At 35.9% G+C, this 22,111-nt stretch overlaps 1 protein-coding gene across 2 annotated transcripts; it reads right to left on the minus strand.

The window, feature by feature from the left end:
* Nucleotides 1-6,592: 6,592 nt before the first annotated feature.
* On the minus strand, nucleotides 6,593-18,600 carry il13ra2 (interleukin 13 receptor, alpha 2). 2 transcript variants are annotated; one of them, XM_028031843.1, is made up of 10 exons: nucleotides 18,354-18,600; nucleotides 18,059-18,177; nucleotides 17,768-17,919; nucleotides 15,774-15,930; nucleotides 14,722-14,842; nucleotides 14,216-14,400; nucleotides 13,902-14,056; nucleotides 13,390-13,537; nucleotides 8,837-8,960; nucleotides 6,593-8,039 (listed from the first exon to the last, which is right to left on the minus strand). In XM_028031843.1, exons 2-10 carry the CDS (start codon nucleotides 18,141-18,143, stop codon nucleotides 7,916-7,918), a joined length of 1,251 nt encoding a protein of 416 aa, XP_027887644.1. In that variant the 5' UTR covers nucleotides 18,144-18,177; nucleotides 18,354-18,600; the 3' UTR covers nucleotides 6,593-7,915. The 2 variants fall into 2 exon arrangements, with proteins under 2 accessions (XP_027887644.1, XP_027887643.1); XM_028031842.1 differs by lacking the exon at nucleotides 18,354-18,600 and having other exon boundaries at nucleotides 18,059-18,330.
* Between the last annotated feature and the right edge of the window lie 3,511 nt (nucleotides 18,601-22,111).

Consider the following 22,111-nt stretch of genomic DNA (forward strand, 5'->3'; position numbering starts at 1 on the left):
ATCCTTCCTTAACACAGTTAAATTTATTTAAAATGTTTTAATTGTTGCTCTTACTAGAAAACATGAGACAAAATAAATCTCGAGAAAAAAACAATTATAGCAAAATCTAGATTTATTTCATGTGACTGAGGTCTAACTGTTGTATTCACAGCCAAATAGGCTTTAAAAAGAAACTGGAGGAAAATAAACGATATAAAAACAAACAAAATATATATCTAAGAAAGAAGTGGCAACAATTTATCCAGAATTTAATACAAATGAACCACTTTTATTATTATAATTAAAATTATTCTTTTAAAAAACAAAGAAAGTATCACATCCAAAAACCAGAATACATAGAAAAACTTTAAAAAAAGCCTAATTTATGATAAAGTGTCCAAATAAATGTATACAGCAGGTTAGGTGAGTAGTTTTGTTGTTGTTGTTGTAACTAATTCATGACATGAGTATTGAAACACATCTTCTTGTTGAAATATGTTCTCTATGATTGCTCATTTAGAAGAGTGGCGTAGAAAATGGGCGTCTGTCACGTATTTATACCCCAACATAACAGAAAAAATTTTGAAAAAGTAATATTTATATAATACAAGTCGTAGGGGTGCATCTGCAGCCACGTTTGTTTGTTTGTTGTGAAATTACTGTATTTTTTTTAAAATAATTTTTAAAATAATTAAATATATTTAGTTCAAAAGTTGTATTTTTCTCTTCTTTTTTTTGCAACTGTGGTGAATAGTAAATTTAGTTTGAAGATTTTTGCACATTTTAACCATTGCGGCTGTAATGTGCCAGAAATACATAATGGACAAATGACAAAATAATTACAAAATAATTTTTAGAAATCCTATTTTCTTTAAGCAAGTGCGTTTACATTTATGGTGCGATTTAAGATGTTAAAAATTTAAGGTAGCATTCTTCCCGTGTCTGGTGGAAAAACGGAAAACATTGTCACACTTGAGCGGGCTGGTGAAGGCAATCTGCTGCAGCTGAAAAGGGATAAAAAATTTCCCACAGCTGCAGCGGTGTGAAAACCGAACAGCTGCGAAGAGTATTTACACCAGAATCAACAACCCCAAGGGGGAAAGGAATCGAGATTATTTCACCATGTGGACTTGATAAATGGACTCTGTGAGTTGTGCGGTGCTGCTTTCTAAATGTATGATTTTATTTATTTATACAGGGCATCTCGTTGAGATCCAAGCTCTCATTTACAAGAGAGACCTGTTTTGATGAAAAAAAAGTTTAATTAAATTAGCTAATAACAAGAGTGGCTTTCATGAGAAGATTTCTCTTTTGGTTTTAAGAAATTTGTGTTGTTCCAAAGGAATCAAAGTGAATAGTTTCAGATCCTGCTTTAGTGTGTCACATAAAAGCAGCAGAGTGAGAAAATGCTTTTTCTTTTTCAAGTTCTGACCTTTACTATTGGAAAACCGAAGGAGAGCAAATCCTGAAAGTGTGGCCTGTGACTGGAAAGCTTTATAGATAAAAATGTACCAATGCATTACCAAAAAATATAAATTACAGTGAGTGAAAGCCTTATAACCTGCTGAACTTTACTGCACCATGATGGACAGCATCCATACATATGTAAGCAGGCGGTGTGTGCATTTATATAAACATCACAATAATCGAAGCAAGGCAGGAAGGTTGTTAAAACAAGATGCTTCCTAGCACTTTAGCTAGTGCTAAAGATGCTTCCTAGCACTTTAGCCTCCTGGAATCTTAGAAATGTGACTTAAAGGTTAGAGATGAGGCGCTCTAGGCCATCCACATGGTTCAGTTTTTACAAATTATGACTCCAGGCAGTCTATATAAAGCATGATTTGATGACATTAGTAAAGAACAGATTGTAATTTCATGTCAGAGAGCAAGTTGAGCATTTTTAACATAGCAGTGATCAAAAACATTAAGCGTCCTCCTACTCCCACGTGTAACCTTGTTTGTCCTTGAACTATGCACATTCATTATCTGCAGTCGGTTTTCTTTTAATCAGCAGCAGAGGGCTGTAAAATGCATCATCTCACTACAGTGATCCGTCTTAAAGGTCAGTGGTGGGAATGCCTGTGGGCTTTCACCCTCAGGTTTCTGCCCACACAGATACTCCCACTTCTCTTCTATATCTCTGAGTACAGAGAAATCATAAGAACAACATGAAATGTCTCAACAGAGCCACAGTTCCTGTGTGCTGGTAGAAAAGCTAGTTGCTAAATTCCCAGGTGACCAGACTCTTTTCTAAGTGCACTTAGTGGCTGTTATATTTAACAGCAGCCATAATAATGGTAGTATTCTTCCACCTAGTGGTCAGATGAATGTGATGTCAAGTTGTCTAGCATAAACCATGGCATACATACAAAGCCACTTTTGGTCAAATGCAGATTGCAATTTATCAAAATTAACAGCTGGTCTTGGGAGAAAAACATTTGTTAATGTTCTTTTCTTTGTTTCTACCATAGCTTGAAAAGGTACTCTGTATATTGTTTTTTGTATTTTTTGTTTTTTAATTGTATCTACTTCTGCTCATTTTGAATATATTTTACTAGACAGTGTTTTCTTTATCAACAGAAAATAAGCAGAACCACTACAGCTCCGCAGCAAATGGGATAGACCAAATCTTTTAAGGTAGGAGGTGAATCCTGCAAAATCCTGTTAGTCAGAATTTGAAGGGAGTCTGTCCTGTGAAGATTAGCCTGGCCCCTGGGTGCAGTAACCAGCCAGGCCCTGCACGCTTTCACCCTGCAGGGACAGATTCCAGTTACTGAACCCGGGGGTCAGAGACACATCGGCTCTGACATGCTGTCACCTGAGGGAAAAAAATATTGCTTTACCCAAGCATTTATGTTAGGATTTTCTGAAAATAAGCACAAAATCTAAAGACCAGACCTGAAGTAGTCCAGCGCTGCGGATCCTCATGAAGATGAGAGTCAGCGAGCTGTGAGGCTGATGAACTGACTGAGCAGCAACACCTGGGCTGTACATTACGCTCCTACCAATCTATTATCAAGATTGGCTCCGCCAAAATTACACATTAACCCAAATAACTTTACTTGCTTCTCTTCTACTATCACCACTCTGCAGCCCCCAGGGTCCCATTTAACCTACATGTGTTCTTACTGAGGGCTGTGAATGGTACAAATCCTGCACTCAAGTAACTTGTGTTATCTCTTTAGGTGTAATAAAACTATCTGAATATCTTGCATAATATTCCACTTTGTGTTACAGCATCTAGATAAGATGAACCGCAGTGTGAGCACAATTCTTATCCACAAACTCTTATTACCATTTATCTAAGTCCATAAATAAATCCATGCCTAGGCAGAGATCAGAAGAAAAGGGCTGTGTGAACTTGACAGCATTGGTGTGGGAAGCAGTCAGCTGCCATGGCTGACCTTGAGGATGTCAATGAATGCTGGATCAAACACAGAGCTGTGGTCAACCTGCTGCCAGATGGGTATTTTCTCAACAAGAGAGAGAGCGTATCATGCAGCAAGCAGGTTTGTGCTGGATACGTATTTGAGATGCATACAGGACAATCCTCTTGAATCATTATAGTATTTTGTAATCTCCCAGTTTTTCAGAGAGTTCATGTTCACTTAGGTTCCCTGGACATTTGGAAAAGAGCAAATATTCCACCACATTTAACAAGGGAATGTGGTACAATAATGGAGACTTTGTGATTCCATAATGTCTCTCTTTAATCCAGATCCTTAATCTATATTTTTGCATATAATCTGTTTCCTTTAGAAAGTTATTAAATGCTTTGTCTTCCCATGTTCAACCAATACCCTGCCTTCACACCATGTTTTCTTAGTTCTTGTTCTTTCTCTACTCGCCCTGAAAAACTAAAACTAAAAAGCAGGAAATCAGGAAGCAGAAAACACTTATTTACTCCACTGTGTCTCTAGTAATCTTTCAGTGGATCATCTAATGTATCCCTATTATACCAGCCAGTTAAACGTATGTGATTCCCTGGAGTTAATTTAACATTTGACATAAAATCCTCATAAAAGCATTAAAATATGAGCAAGTTTCACAAAAGATTTTAAGTTGATTTAATTGAAACTTGTGTCTTAATCTTTAATCTTCGAGGGTGATGTGTCCTTGATCCTACATATCTGAATCAACTACCTTGACTGCATACAGCTAAAGACTAATTACTGACGTTTCTTGAAGCAGACGCATTTAAACGTTGAAGGACATTCACCGTCTGTAGTTTAAGGTGGCTACCTTAAAGTCTGCAACTTTATGACTTGTACCAACTAATACAAGCACACCGGTAAAACAGAGAACAATTTTGGGTTGTATTTATCTTGGGAAAACAGTGTCTTCAGTCAGAGGCCTCTCCAGATTCACTGTAATACAGACTGCTAAAAGATTCGTCCTGCCAAAAGCCGTCACAATCTACAAAACCTTTTGGAAAAATTTTAATTAATATCAGTTTATTGATCCCAAAGTCTCCTTTGTGATCAATTGTCTTTTTTAATTGAATTGAATTGGTGAATAAGTTACAAATCCATTTTTAATCAAACTAACCCATTTTAGATTGCTTAAAATGCTCCTAATAAATCTTAGGAAGGCATCCTTTTATGATTATAGCAAACAAAACAAAAATAGATTTTTCTATTTCCTTTCAATTATTTGACCAATTAACCTTTTTGGAAAATGTCTTATCAGTTTAAATTGATATTATTCTGAGTTAGATCATGAAATATTACTCCTCATGTTATGCTTTCAATTTTACATGATTCAAATGTCCCTTCTAGCAACAAAGTGCAATACTGGTATTTGGCCAGCAGATGTCGCCCTTTATACACGGTCCCTGGCACAAATTTACCTTATTTGTTATTGTAAGTTATTATAATGTGTTCATAAATATACATCAGCAGCAAACACTCATTCAGAATGTAACTAAAAGAGCTGGGCATCATTGTCCGGCCTTTTTGGATAATTTCTCTCACCGTGATTCACTCAAAGCCTTAATTGGCTTTTTAACCCTTCTAAGACTGATGTCAGCGAATCTTCCTCTTCTTTTATTCAGTTTCTTATTTCTGTACTTACTTTGGTTATCTTTGTAAGACATTAAAATCTGACAAAAAGAAAATCTAGGACAAAATAATGAACACATCTGTATATGTGTGATGACAGGTAAAATGCAAAAGATATAAAAATCAGGTCATATTTAATCAAAGTTAGTTGGAATCGGTTTGAAATATTATTTTAAGACGCAATAAAAAGCATACATTTTCCGACAACCTATTCCGTAAGCCTTTTTTGTCATAAATAAAACTCTAATTTCATCTGGCTTTCATGACAACATTAATGAAATCTGCATAGTTGTACGATGAAATAAAATTAAGCAAAATTACAGCAGCCAGGGAAAATGGTAGCTGAGATTTTTTTTTGTCCTTTAAATATATATTTTTTTTGTATTAAAAAACTGAATATTCCTCTTCCACTAAAAGTGTGGAGTGTTTTTGTTTATTTTGGTTTTCTTCGTCACGCAGCCATGCAGTACGGACTGCTGAAAGACATTCTCAGTTCGTTAACAATTCAAAGTCTACATTTTTCTCTGGAATCTTTCTCCTTTGGCAGCAGAGTTTGGCTCATTGTCAAGGTGAAGTGCAGCCCTGTTCTTATCAGAAGAAGGGAGAAATCTCGTCCGACATTATTTATGTATCTCCAAAGGCACTAATTTACCATTGCCAAGTTCTCAATATATTTATTAGCCCACACACAACTTACTGTTACCCAGTACATATTTTATCCACATTGCCAATAATTACAGTAATTAATCCTTGAGTCTGTAGTTGCCTTTACAGAATGAGATTTATGCCAATTATACAGTTAAAAATAAAAGAGACGTGATTAGAGAAGTGCATAAAGTTAAAAATTACTATAACAGTTTTTATTTACATGCACAAGAATTCACGTTTTCAAGTGCCATAATAAAAACCCAACGTTCTCAGCTCCAGTGTTTTCGCCTTTCCGCCCTCCTGATCTCCAGCCAACCACATGTGTTTCACTGCTGGTTCCTGAAGTTCTGACTTTGGCTCCTGCTGCCTTCAGGTGGCCCTCCTGAAGTCCGTGCCTCCTCTAGGCTTCGTCCCCAAACTACTCATTTGTTTTTTAAACCTGGCCCTCCTTCCAAGGAACTGTCTTACAAGGAGGGGGATTGGAGAACTGTTAGTACTTTGCCTTGGCATTATGTGATGTTTACACTTTGAATTGTTGTTCTCTTTAGGTTTGAATCCATTGATTTTGCCAACCTGGTTTGTTTTGCATGTTGTCTTTAGTTCTTTTTCTAAGTGCTCCCTACTTTTCTGGGTCCCTTGATATCCTAGCCACGGTTGGGTTTAATCATGCTTTGTTTAATTACTTTGCTGATCTACTTTCTTTTGCTTTATCAGTTTAGACTCAGAAATCTTGCCTGTTCTGTTGTCTCTACGATGTTTTGTCTTCAGGAGTTCCTGGGAGAGACGAGTGCCAATCAGGTAAAATGGCGTAAACTTTAACAGAAGTTATCTGTCACAAATTCTGCATTTCTTTTGCATTTGTTAGCTGTATTAAGTTAAGAATCAGAACAGAACATTTTAAGAAATACCATATATATTGTTTATTCATAATACGTTATTAAAAATAGGTTACAAAGAGGAATGTATACAAATCTCTTCCAAGCTTCACAAAAGCAGATATTTATGTACAGACTGTCATATTTTCTTCCCACTTACAGATATGTAGGAAATGTCAGGTTCTTAATTATATCAGGAGAAAATAGCATTTTTAATATAAATATTACCAATTTTAAAATCTGGTGCTTTCCTTTTTATGCAAACCACAACACAAATTAAGAAAAAAATTATTTTAACTCAACTTTATTTGTCGAACAAAACCTAAAAGGTTTCACATCTGAAAATGTATGTCCAACATAAAACAAACATAAAAAAATACATCCTCAAATTGTCTCTCAATAAAAGGTAGTATAGGTGCATAAATAAAAGCTCCTTGTTTAAGTGCTAAATTGATAAAACATAGAAACAAACAATTCATCCCCACAACTTGAATACGCAACAAAATAAGATGTATTGTGAATATGAAGGCTTACATTCATTAAATCTGTACTTCTATTTACATTTTCAGGTTATTAGAGCCATAAAGTAACATTAAAATTCAAATGAAACCAGGAGGCAAAGGGAGTGTGGTGATTTTTAACTCTTACTGTCAAGGTACCAATCATGTTTGCTTGTGTTGGAGAAAAGCAAGCCATGGTAAAAGTCCTGTTGGGGTCAATTCCCCAAAAAATGGCAAAGTTTGTGGCATTAAAACACTGACACACTCATTTCTTCTGGTCTTGTTACACTTCCAGTTGCATTAGAAATACTAGGCTGGTGAATAAAAACTTCTCTGGTTCAAAGTGTGCAACAGAGATGGTTACAAATACATTTTGAACACATTAACCATCGTATTTCTTTTTTTTTTTCGTTTCATCAAAAAATTACTTGTTTTATCAGGTTTCTGGCAAGATTTGAGGCCCATATTAAACAAGTAAATAACATCACAAAATACATAAATGTACATGTATATACAATACGCAACAATTTTGCAACTTCTGTTAAGTAAATCACTTGGCAAGACATTTGGCAAACTGTAAAACATCCTGGTTAAGTAACTGCAGCCTGTTTGATCCTCCAGCAAGAGCTTTGACAAAAAATAAACAATAAACCGAAAACTCTTGATTTTTCCCCCCCTCTGAAATAGCTTTCTAGTTCTGTTTAACATATCTGTTGAATGTTAGACATTTTTGTGAATAAAACACTCTACAGAGTAGTACAGTGATTAACTTACCTGGACAGGCAGCGTCAAACATAAGTAGAAGTGCAACAATAACAATGAACAAAAAAAAAAGACGAGTTCTGAAATGCTTTTAAATGACAACATCAGTGCACATTTTCTTGCCGCTGTAGATCTTTGAAACTCTCTGAGTCAAGTTGTTGGTAAGCAGCTTGGGAAGCAGAGAGTCCACTTTCTTCTGTGGTCCTGCTTTCCTCCTGTTATAAAACACAGTTTAGGCTTTAGTTTATTTTATATTCTGTTGTGTACAGTGACCTGCAAAAGTAATGATCCTCCTTCAACATCTTCACATTTAATCACTGCAAACTTCAACTTATTTCGCAGTGTTTTTCATTTCAATTACTAAGAACAACTAGTGCACAATTGTAAAGCAAACGGAAAATGATGTAAGACTTTATAAATCTGTCAAACAAAAATCTGGATGATGTGGGATCTGTGCTCAGTCAGTTTCCTTAACATAAATTCCAGGGCAACCAATTATTTAAAAAGATGACTAGGTTATAATAACAATATCATGTTTGTTTTTTTACATCTTAATGGATAGAGTATTGCACTGTACTTAACTATAAACCTGTCAAGACAAAGCACATTATTAGAATGACCCAGTCAAAGTCCAGCGATAACTCCTAGAGAGAATCTCTGACAGAATGATGTTTACAGATGTTTTCCATTCAATTAGACTGAGCTTATTTTGCTCAAACAATGGGCACAACGTTTAGTCTAGACACAAACCTGGTAGATATTATAACCCAAAACCGACGGGGAAAGAATGAAAAACAAAGAAATAAATCATGTTATGCAGCAAAGCATAACACTGCACGTAGAGATAAAAACATCTAAACTCCCCAGAAAGTAAGGGAACTAAAGAGTAAAGAACCTTTAATAAACATGAGCAAGATGTTGTTTGTACTTATTAATGCTGACAATCTTTTTTGCAAAGCCCAGGAATCACATGTGTGTGCAAAAATCACATTGTGCATGTGTTTAAACTCACATGTTGACTGCTGCCCACACACACAGAGACACCACCAGGATGACGATGATGACAACAGCAACGTAGATGTAGATCGACACATAATTCATTTCTGGTCCCAGAGCGATTTCTCTGTTATCCAAAACTGGAACAAAATCAAATAAAACCAGGTTTGTTACAAAGAGATATTTGATTATAGTATTTGATTAAAAACACATGTTAATAAGTAACAAAATCCACAAAAACCTAAAAGCAAACCAGCGTGATAACAGTGTAAAATATTAATTTCAGTAGTTTTGGAAATCCAAGTTTTTGATCTAATAAAAGAGGTTCTGCTGTAAGAAAGGTTCATGTATATTTGTTTCTACCTGTAAAATGCAGGATTACATCACATAACCACAATAATCTGAGATCTTACAGTCACATGTTGTCTGATCGTAGAGGAATTAAGGAACAATTAAAACTCAACTTCAGGTGTTTCATACAGAATTTTGCTGCATTGCCCCAAGTAGCAGATTGCATTCAAGCGACTGAAGCAGATTTATGATTTATTATAAAAAGAATCGCCCCAAAGAAGCCAACCTAGATATTTGGTAGATTTGGTAAATGTAGGTTAAAAAAGAAAATTATATTTATGCTCAAGCCTAAATAATTTTAGGGTAAATATTGCTCACTGCGTCATTAGAGCTTTCTAAGATCAACCCACTCTGTTAGCAACAATTCAAAGCTTTAATGACTTATTTCCAGAAAACAGAAATGTTTTCTAACTGTAACAGCCCGTGAATTTTAGATACTTATATTTTCATCTCTGCAGAACAATAAATATGTCTAAAGGAATATTTTACACTTTGATTTAATACAAAATTAGCAGCACAACTTTGGTAGTCGTCCATCTTGCCATTTTCATGTGCAGCAATTTTTGTGGACAGCATCAGGTGCGTCTCTTGCAGCTTATTATTTTAAAAGGCTATTTTTCCATGTTATTAGCCCAGACTCCATCTGTCTGGATCAATTAACATTAGCTCAACAGATTTTTTTTTTTTTTTTTTTTTTTTTTTTTTGAATCAAACATTAAATCTTTATTCATTTCATTCAATACAAATAAAAAAAAAATTTAATACAATACAATACAAAGAAAAAAATAAAATAATTTAAAAATGAAATGAAAGGTAGCAGAAAGAAGAAAATAATCTTATAATATCTGCCCCTTTTTCTCAACTATGGATCAAAACAACAAAAAACAAACAAACAAAAAAAAAAAAAAAAAAAACTAAAATTTTTTTGATTTGTCTTATGTGACAAAAAAAGGAAAACAAAGAAAGAACAAAGAAACAAGGTCAATCATCAATCTCAACTGAACTTGACTTTATACTATTTCATACTTCTTCAAAAAAACAATCTTTAACATTCTTTTAAACATGTGTAATGATTTAACATTTTTAACATCGTTTTGCAGGTCGTTCCACAGTTTGACTCCTTGTATCGAAGTACATCGTTCTTTCAAACAAGTTCTGAATTTAGGTTTCTTAAAAATCTGTGTCCCCTTAAGGTTATAACCACTCTCTCTCTTTTCAAATTTTTTTGGATGTTTAAGGGTAATGTTTTTAGGTGTGCCTTATACATAACCAACAAAATATTATAATCAACTAAATCATTGAATTTCAAAAACCTCAAATTACAAAATAATGTATTTGTTGGATATTTACCATGTTTTCGAGCAATAACTCTTATTGCCCTTTTTTGCAAAACAAAAACAGATTTTGTACTAGTATAACATGCCTTTCCCCATACCTCAACACAATAAACCAAGTGTGGAACAATTAGTGCATTATACAACATAAATAGTGCATGATCATTCAGAAAATCCCGTACTTTATAAAGCACTGCAATTGATTTTGCTAATTTTGTTCTTAAATAATTCAAATGGGATTTCCATGATAATTTCTCGTCAATTATCACACCCAAAAATTTCACCTCACTAACTCTACAAATCTCTACACCATCAACTTTAAATGGAGTGTTTACAGTTCTTTGTCTCCTTGTAAATAACATTTAATTTGTTTTGTCCAAATTTAAAGATAATTTATTAAGTTTGAACCATTTATGTATTTGCATAAATTCTATTTTCATTTCTTTTAACATCCCTTTTATATCATTGCCCTGACAAAAAAAAGTGGTATCATCCGCAAGTAGAATACATTTGAAAAACCCTGATACATTTACCAAATCATTTACATATAAGATGAACAACTTTGGTCCAAGTACTGAGCCCTGTGGAACTCCACATGTAATTTCACAAAATTCGGATCTAGTATCATGTACTTGTACAAACTGTTTTCTATTCTCCAGGTAGCTCGAAATCCACTGTAATGCCGGCCCTCTAATCCCGTATTTAATAAGTTTTTTGAGTAAAATGCTATGGTCAATCGTGTCGAATGCTTTCTTTAGATCGACATAAATGCTGGCACTATATTGTTTTTGATCAATAGCATTTGTTATATGTTCTGTCAGTTCCATAAGGGCCATTGATGTCGAATTTTTGGCTCTAAATCCATATTGACTACTACTTAATATATTATTTTTATCTATAAATGTATCTTATCTATTTACAAATAGTTTCTCCAAAATTTTTGAGAACTGTGGCAACAACGATATCGGTCTGTAATTACTAAACATACATTTCTCACCATTTTTGTAAATGGGAATTACCTTTGCTATTTTCATGGCGTCTGGAAATTTTCCTGATGAGAATGACAAATTACAGATATAGGTGAATGGTTTAATTACATAAGACATAATTTCCTTTACAAATTTCATATCCATATTTACCCAATCCTTTGATTTTTTATTCGCCATTTTGTTTACGATACTCAGTATTTCTTTCTCATCCGTTTCTCCAAGAAAGATGCTGTTTGGACAACTCCCAATTTTTTGGGTAACGTCGCTATCATCTTTTGGTATCTGAGCAGCAAGTCTTGGACCAACATTTACGTAATAATGATTGAATTCGTTTGCTATTTCATTCCGATCATAAATTTCAGTATTTTCTTTTAAAAAGTGTGTTGCAATACCAGATTTTATTGTATGCTTTGTAGAAACACTATGTATAACTGTCCATATTGCTTTTGTGTCACCGTTACTTTTTGTTAATAGGTCGGTATAATATTCTTTTTTATGTTTTCTTATAATCCATGTCAATTTATTTTTATATTTCTTATATCTATCCTCTGCTTCTTTCGTTTTTAACATCAAAAAGGATGAATACAAATTATTCTTTTTTTTACAAGCATTTCTCAACCCTTTTGTCATCCATGGCTTGTCAACAGCATCTTTCTTAACAAAATTAGTTGTCATACAATGTCTTTTATACAGAACTCCCAAAATATTCATAAACTCATCATATGCTCTGTGTACATCATCCACATATACATTAGTCCAATTTTGTTGACACAAATCATTTTTCAATTTATCCAAATTTTTTTTTGACATATTGAACACTTTTTTCGTTGGCACAGGTACAGTAATAATTTTCTGGTGATTTTTGTAAATAGCAAAAACTGGTAAATGATCACTTATATCGATTTTGAAGAGTCCACTCAGCATCTCTCCGTCCGTAATATTAGTAAAAATATTGTCAATTATTGTGGCAGAGTGTGTCGTAATTCTTGTTGGTTTTGATATCAATGGAAAGAAACCCAAACTACACATTGTATCAACAAACATACTATTTAAATCAGTTTGGGTTCCTAAATCTATATTAAAATCTCCACACAGAAATAATGTTTTATTTTTACTCATTTCAATAAGCTCTATTAATTTTTCAGTAAATAATTCTAAGTTAGATCCTGGTGTTCGATACACACAACTCACCACTATATTTCTCGATTTCTCGCTTAACACTTCTATAGTAATCATCTCCATTACACCTTCAACAGTTGTTGACATAGTATCCTTTATTTTACACCTTATTTCACTATCAGCAAACAAAGCAACACCCCCACCTCTTTTACTACTTCTATTCACATAATATAATTCATATCCATTTATTTGAAAATTGTTTTTATTTTCCTCATTCAACCAAGTCTCTGAAACTGCTATTATACTGAATTGTCCATTCAACCGTTTTAAGTAATCTGTTATTTTTGAGAAATTAGAGTTCATACTTCTACTATTTAGGTGAATTACAGAGAAACCTGCTTTTATCATTTTACTGTTGTTAAATTTCTCCTCATCATAGTATTCACACTCGATATCTGGAAAAGGATCTGCAGTTATCAAGTTTACATCATACAATTTAGAATCTGAAAATTCATAGTCATTCATTATTTTTGTTTATTGTATTTTAATATAAAAGAATCCAATTTAAAAAAAGGAAAAAAAAATAAAATAAAAAAGTACTTAATAAACCCATAATGTTAACATAAAGCCACCTCACTGTTTGTTGGACATCCTCTATTTATCCACTATTCAGTAAATTTAAAACTTAACACAAAGTACATTTAAAAAGATTGTCGTTATTTTTATTTGTCTAAATAGGCTTTCATGCAGGGGTGCACAGATTTTAGAATCACTACCTGGATGGCAAGTTTCATGGCTCCAATCACTCCAGAAGCTTTGGTCCACACAATAAGAGTTCAGCCTGGACCGAACCTGGAAGCAGTTTCTCTCATTGCTGTTGCTGAAAGGCAGAGTCAGGCGGGGCTTCTCGGTGTGAATGTGGTTCTGTCACATAGGAAAACAAGTAATAGTTTTATAAAAGAAATTAATGACACAAGGGGAAGTAATGTGAAAAAGTGTCATTTTAAGAGCTTAAGGAGAAAAATCTGATGTGATTTAAAAATGTGAAAGTGGCTCAAGCTTTGAAAATTCTTCAAAATGCACTGGAGACCAAACGCTGAACACTACAGTTTTACATGAGATTTCAGCACAGCTTCACCAATGCTGCATGCGTTAGCAATACATTTTCAAGTACATTCAAATAAAAATTTACTGAACTTGTGCAGAATCTTTCAACAGGATTTTTAGAAAGAACATATAAGCTGACGCAGTGAGTCTTATCGGAAGATTCATATCTGATCAACCATACCAAAGATATTTTTCCATCAGTCCCCACATGATGGTGTCTCACTTCCCACTCAAGGCAGTGACCAGGAAGCCTCCCAGCGGGATTCTCCCAGTGAAACTCCAACTCCGTGTCAGAACTCGTCTGCAGATGCAGCTTATCTGGAGCTGTAACCTTCACTGCAAAAACATTAAAACCAAGTACAGCATATCACCACAGGAGAAAGGAGGAAAACCTAATCTGGTTTAGAAGAAGAAGAAAAAAAAACAATGAGTCAAAATATCAGGATGAGATACTAAACTACCACAGAGCTTGCAAGGCAGCTGCCATGTACACACCCTGGTTTTGAATCTGCAGGGAGAAGAATGTTGCCTTCAGGGGCCCTTCGCGGGAGGAGCCGTTTACACAGAAGTAGATGTCAGTGAATTCAGGAAGAGGCTTTCCTGAGAAGTTGCAGCCCTTCCTGACTCCACCTGACAAAATATAGCTGGGGCATTCAACTGCCTGATCCAGGGACTTATGCCTGGGAGAAAAGCAAACAAAAAAAAAATTATTCATACAGGTGGAAATGTTTATGACTAATAAAGCAAAAGAGTTGCTGCCAAAGTAAACAATATGTAAATAATTTACAAGACAAGTATTGAGGCGTAAGGTGGGAAAATAATGGAGTGAAAGTAGAAGAACTTGTGGGGCATGACGGATGAGTCACATTCAGAAAGTTTCCAAAACGTTCGTATGCAGTTGTTTTTCACTAACGAGAACCGCTAGCTACAAAGCATTCGCAATAAAAACAATTACAAGCTAGCATCCAGCCAAAAAGCTCTTATTTAAGCAGATTACATACCAGAAGTAGAGATTGTGCAGTGCACTGGGTGGTGTCTTCAGGCTGCGTGTCCAGCTGCACTCTAGGTTCTCCATATTATGGTACACGCAAATAAACGCCTTGGCTTCTGCATCCAATATTCCTAAACACAACGATAAAAAAGCCACACAGCAAATGTTTCTTAAAACCTTCTGTACCACTTGAAATATTCCACGTTACAGCTAGAAGTATCTTTGGATTTTGTAGGATTTTATGTGAGGAATCAACAACAAGGTGTCATAATTGTGACACTTTTACAATGAACAAAGTGTTAATTTTTAAAAAGCAGAAATTTGCACTTTTTAGTGTTAATTTATGCTTTTTAGTGTTAAAAAGCATGGATTTCAATTTTTAAACAAGGAAATGAAAATAGAAATCACAAAATAGTGCAGAATATTAGTATTCATCCACGCTGACTCAATATTATTTTGCTAATTTTGTTTTGCAAAAGAGTTCAACCTCGGTTCTATTTGATATCCATCAACTCTGACCAGCTTTCCGGTCTCTGCTGATTTTTTTTTTTCATTATTTTAATAATGAGGGTCCATCTGAAAATATTGTATGAATTTAGAAACTCATAAGTTTCTTACTTCTTCCTTTTCGAACATGTTAAGATTATTGTGGTAGAAAAATTTGTCTTTTGCAGTCCTTGTTCATGTGTGTAATTTTATACTTCTGTCATGTCTGACATAAATAAATAAAAATAAATAAAAATCATCCCCACCACCATGTTTCACAGTGGGAATGTTGTATTGAGGTCGTCCATTTTACAACACATAGCATTTCAAATGCGTCTCAAATTGTTCAGTTTTGGTCTCATCTGACCAGAGAACTTTTTTTCCACGTTTGTTTATATCTGCCTAAAACGTTTCCTTCCACTTCCTAATTATGCACCAGTAGTTTTTGGTCTATTACATACATTTGCAATGAAATACATTCAAGTTAATGTTTGTGATCAAGTTCAAGGTGTGTCGATGCTTCTGCAAAGCACAGCATTTTGTGCTACACATGTGAAGCACACGTTTAGGCCTGACCTGTGCTGGGAGGTTTCAGAATCGTCTCAGCGCAGTTTTTGCTCATGATCATCGTGTTGTTGGTGCACTCTCCATTCAGAATGGTGTAAACTTTTATATGGACGTCTTTGGATGGGTCAAACTGGGTGCTGTAGGTCCTCCTCGGGGTTCTGAGAGTCTGCCAAGCCAAACATCCAGACATGTTGTTACACATCAGACATACGCTGGAAGAGTTTTAACACTTTGTGTACATTCACATGCAAAGACAGCTGAACTAAAAGGATAGGTGTTAGCTGTTTCCAGGTTTGATGCGGTGGCCTTTAGTCCAGAATTGACAGCAACACAAATAGCTTTTTGTACTGCCAGGTTTATCAGAAGGTAACAGTTGAAGTGGCAAACATCCAATTATTTTTCTTTACCTCAAAGTTACAATACCAATTCTTCAAATGGTTGTTCAAAACAGGTTTGACAGTAGAACCTTATGAAATGGTCCCATCCAATATTGTACCAATCTGCCATTATCATCCTTGACAGTGATTACAAGTCCTGATTACTTGAGCGATGTGTCATCTACCTGTTGTGTCATTATTCTTTGGAAACAAGTCTGTGACGGCATGTTGGGGAGTCAGCCGGGTTCAGATCAGCAGTAATGACAAGGTTGTTAAGGCAACATTCATGACATCTTAATAGCCCGAACAAGTGTGAGTAATTTTCCATTGCCAGACAAGATCACGTTTCAAGGTGCCAAAATGACAACATGACTTTAAAAGGCAGCATTAAACAATTCAAGTGTTTCTTCTTGATTAAGCGCTGCGTCAAGAAAATATTTTCATTTAATTAATTTATGTATTGTTTTTACTGCATTATTTTAAAGATCAATATCCAGAAAGTCAGTCCAAGGCTCTGTTAGACCCTAAACAGAGGTGCAAATTTATTTTAAATGTACTTTGTCCCATTTTTTAATCTTTTTAATCTCCACATCCATATTCAAATCTATAATCTTACTGTTTATCTTAAAATGTGATTATCTTCTGTGGGATACGTCTATAGTGTCACCAGTATCATCTCTTTATTTGTTCAACCCCTATTTTTGATTTTGCCGCGGTATCAGATTGTACTCTGTTCAAGGATGAAGTAAATAAGATCCTGCGGCCTAAGATACTCTGCACCGATTTGGCTCTTCAGCAGGAGAATGGTGAATCATCACGTAGCGAATGAAGTTGTAAACCTGTAAGATGCAGCCGTCTACCAGGAAATTCCCCCAGCTGACAAGCCTGTTTTATGTTCCTGCAAGACTTGCCACCTACCTACAAGTTACCAAAAGCTGGGACTGTGGTGTTCCTGTTCTTGATTGGCCAACAAACTCCTCTGATCTTTAACCCATAGAACATCAACCATACCTAAAAAGGCGGACAACCCGAAGGCAGCTATCAAAGCAATCTGGGCTTTAATTACACCAGCGCACTAATAAGCCACAGCCATTGATGAATTCATTCATGCAGGAAAAAACCCAACCAAGTATTAGGTGCATAGAAGTGTAAATACTTTAAAACTGACATTTGTGTTTAAAACCTCTGGTTTTGGTTGGACTGATGTGATACTCTAATTTTTGTGACTTCTGTAATAATCTCTCTATATATACAGTACAGACCAAAAGTTTGGACACACCTTTTAATTCAATGAGTTTCCTTTATTTTCATGACTATTGACATTGTAGATTCACACTGAAGGCATCAAAACTATGAATAACACATGTGGAAATATGCACTAAACAAAAAAGTGTAAAACAACTGAAAATACCCCTTATATTCTAGTTTCTTCAAAGTAGCAACCTTTTGCTGTGATTACTGCTTTGCACACACTCTGCATTTTCTTGATGAGCTTCAAGAGGTAGTCACCTGAAATGGTTTTCACTTCATAGGTCAACCTGTCAGGTTAATAAGTGGGATTTCATATATATATATATATATATATATATATATATATATATATATGGAAATGGAATCAGCACTGACCTCCCAGTTGTTCTTGTATGTGTTGAAATACTCCAGCTGGTACTGAGGAAGGCACTTTGTCATTTTCGTCAGGCTGCTTGGTGGACGCCAAGTAATCTGCATTTGTCCGAGGCGACCAGAGTCCAATACTGCAAGATCCTCCGGGGGATCCACTACAAAATAAAGAGGACATCTCTGCTTATTGAGCCTCTACAGCATTTCTGTCTTTCCTTTTTTTTTAATCATAGCAACTGTATTTTAGACATAATCATCCATACTACAGCTCTCTTAATCATATTAAAGGATGTTAACCTGTGATGGCACAGCAGCGCATGCTCCCCCTCCAGGTTATGAAGATCAGCATCAGTGAATGAAGAACACTGGATGTATTAGCCATCGGTGAAAACCAACAAATCAACAACGAGAAAAGACTAGAAAACAGAAAAATACCATAAAAATAAATAAAATCCTGAGAGGTGTGATGTGACCGTGAGCCGCTCCTGACTCAGCCTGATTTAACGACTTTGAGGTAAATGTGCTGAAGCTTTATAAAAGTAGGCGGGTTCCGTCGGTGTAGAACAAAACTCAACTCGTTCGTATTTCTTTCCCCCTTCTGGTGGTTTAAGGTGAATCTGAATAGTCAGCATGACTGCAGAGTCTCCCGTTTGGACCCACGAAACAAACGTATTTTACGCCTCTTTCCTGTCCTCCCGTATTACTAATGTCGCGTAAATCTCCCGTATTTATAATACAATGTAAAAACAAAACATTCCCGTGCCTCTCCACATTGAATTATTCCACCACCCTCCTGAGAACTGCCACCCAGGCTGCTGCAGGTGCCGACAGCGGGAACAAACCAGGTGTTGTGCACAAAGTGGTGATCCGAAAAACCACCGGCCGGGTGCGCGCCAGGGAAGGAGCGCGCTGCGGGAGCGCGTTCAGTGTCTCCTCGAGTCGTTTTTAATGTCTTTCGCGTTTATTTCTTTAAGACAAATTATGCATGTCAACACCAATAAATTCCCATAAAGCTACAACAAAGGTTAAATGACACGTAGTTTCTGCATGGAGTGATTTTGTTGAATATGTAAAATAAGAAAATGTAAAATAAAAATGTTTTACTTCAGTTCCATTAGGCTCTATTATAAGATACGCATGTGAATTTCCACGGTATTTCACGTAACAAAGGTAAACTTATCAGATTGCGGTTTGTAAGTGGCTATTTTAGTGATTTATTTAGTTATTTTGTAGTTATTTTAGATTTCTTGTAAACCTGTCTTAAAATGCAAGGAATACTGGACCTCAGTCGAGTATTTTACTATCCAAACTTTGACAGGCATGTGAGAAGATGCATCCATTTCTATGTGAATGCGTGGATCATCACGAAGTAACCCACGGAGACAAAGAGTGTCCTCTCCCCCTCCCCCATTTGTCGTTGCAAGAGATTTAAGATTTAAATAAAACTGTACAGAGACATTTCCTAAATCTCCATCCTCTATCGGCAGTTATTATTATTATTATTAATAATAATAATAAACAGTTATAATAATTATTATTATTATTATTATTATTATTCAATGGTCTTGGATATCATGCCCTGCAGGCACTTCAGTTTTTCTCCCTTTTCCATGTAAAGTCTTTTGTTTCTTTTCAGCTGGCAAGTAGGTCATAAACTGAAATGTATGACGTCGCTGTGTCCCAGTTCTTTTAGCACCAAGATGTCAAGTCTTGGCAGGTTTTTAATAGCCATGTATGCAGGGTTGGTTCAAAGGCAGAATGTCACCACAGGTTTTTTTTTCTTTTTTCCATTGTGTCGTTGGGTGAGATTGCTCACCTGTTTTATTGCATTAAATCAAATAGATTAGAAAGAGCTTCAGTCTGCAGCTAAAAGCACAACAACATGAAAGGTTGTTGCGCTTTCACTCACTTCATTAAACAGACTTAACCTCCCAGAATGCTCTTCCAAAACTCCTGAAGCGCTTGGTAAAGGTGCTGGCACTGGATTGAATAAATATTCTTAACACCAATGGCTGCATTTTACATCTTCATTCGCTTTTTAAGTGGTCATGAAGACATATTTAGCATACTAACATCACAACTTTTTATGTATACCCTTTTCATATTTTAGAAAGGTGGAATTTTAAATTTAAACTTCTGAATTTCTATCAAGGAAGTTTCAGAGAGGGCAATACTGGAAGAAAGCCAAAAGAATTATGCTGCTGCAATAATTATACAGGACAAGTTAAATAGGAGATGGATATAACAACTGTCAAGAGAAGTGGAGTTTTGATGACTACACCGAGCCCTCTGTGACAACTGAGGATGAAGAATCTGCATCTTCACATCCCAGACGAACCTCTTCTCTTTCTAGTGGATGAGGACGGCGAACTGCAGGAGGGTGATGGACTCCCAGCATGTGAAAGGTCTGACCTCGTGGAGGGGGTGTCAAGAAAATCCGAGCTCATCCCACTTCCCCATGCTGGAGATTTTAGTTTAACAGTAATAATAAATAAAGTTATCTTTAAAATGAATCACTCAAGTGACATCAAGGCCCAGCAGTAGACTTAAGTGTCAATAAAGTTAGTTTAACAGTAATAATAAATAAAGTTATCTTTAAAATGAATCACTCAAGTGACATCAAGGCCCAGCAGTAGACTTAAGTGTCAATAAAATAAATCTAGTTGTGTGTGTTGTTTTTGTCTCATGCAAACTTTGCTTTAATTCTACTTTTTTCTATCTAATCATAAGAAATCATAGTCAGTCAGAGAGATTCATGAAACAAGAAACTTGTTGTTGCGCAACACCCCCCCCCTCCTTTCTGTCTCTACTCTCTCACTCTCGTACTTCCTCTTCTGAGAGGGGAGATGTGCTACCAGCTCTCCGTCTAACGGGTCCGTTGAGTTTCCTAAATCTGCTGGGATTTACCCTGTCCAGAACTGAAGTAAACTCTGTTTAAGCTGGTTTCGAGAAACGATTCGCCTGGTTATCTGACGGCCTACATCCAGGTGTCCCACCCTTCTTCCCCCTGTGAATTAGCCAGACTGAGCAGCCTACAGCCAACTAGTTTCACAGAGCACACCTGTTAACGGTCGCTCGTTCTCTATTTTGCAACTTGCATTTGTTATTGAACCAGGTAGGTTTTAGTGACTCGGGCGAGTCCCAAGGATGATGTTTTAAATATGGGCTACCAGCAACCTAAAAACATTTTCCACTTTTTCCTCTCCAGAATCAAACATCACAGCTATTTTACAACCATCAAAGAACTTTAAGGTGACTCATTAACTGAATGTCCACAACATCTTTAGATTTTCTTTATGCTAAATATTTTATTAGTAAGGCATTTTTGCAAGGGTCAGTACAGCTTAATTCAGTAGCAGAAATAATCAAATAAGTAAAATCAATCATCTAGTCTATCTTTCCCTACTGCTGACACTGAGAACTAAAAAAGGGAACCTTTGAGAGAGACGGACGGAGTTTGGCGTTTCGAACCCCAGACCTGGCACGATGATGAAGAAGGTGCGGCAGCAGGAGGAGGAAGTTGATCGATGAAGGCCAGGATCTCCGCAGGTCTGATGAGCCTCCTCTCCGCATGGATGCTGAGGTCACACAGGACTTGGTGCTGGCAGGAAAAAAGGCACCAGTTCTTCTTCCTTGTCTTTGTCTTCATCTTTGTCTTTGGGGTCAGAACCCAGCCGATGAGAGAAGTGCGATTCGAAGCCACAGATTGTGGGCCAGACGGGTTGGTCTCCATGTGCAGGACAGTCTCCGGCTCCGTGGCCCCGGCTCTTCTTCAGCTGCAGAGTTCTTTGTCCATCTCGATCTTGGCTCGAAGCTGCCCGGAGGATCCAACGAACGGTTCCTCTTTTGCACCCACCTTATATAGGGATCATCTGTCTGCTTAGACAGATGATCTCATATCCGTCACTGTCTTAAGAGACATCATGTCATGATGTCTGTGCCAATGTCTCAGGGCTGCTCAACCTCCTGTTTCCATATAAGGTGCTGATCATCTCTGCTCTCCTGTTAGTTCCCCTTTTTCCCTTCCTGTCACCTTTCACCTACCATCTACCTCCAACATATCAGTGATGTTTAATTGCAGTTTTACAACCTTTTACACCATTTCAAGTTTAATGTCAAAATCACATTTATATCACATTTATTTTCTTTAGCTTCTCTGATTTAGCATTCATTTATAATTTTATAACTATAACTTATTAATTATATTTATTATAATCTTAATGTGAGTTATTACAGATGTTTTTCTGAAAAGAAACCAAGAATAATACATGATTCTAATTATTTACTACTAAAGTTACAGTTACTTGTTTTTCTTGTAAGTGTTCTCACAAATGTAAGTGTAAGTATTAT

Source organism: Xiphophorus couchianus, chromosome 11 (genome assembly GCF_001444195.1).
Source record: "Xiphophorus couchianus chromosome 11, X_couchianus-1.0, whole genome shotgun sequence".
NCBI lineage: Eukaryota > Metazoa > Chordata > Actinopteri > Cyprinodontiformes > Poeciliidae > Xiphophorus > Xiphophorus couchianus.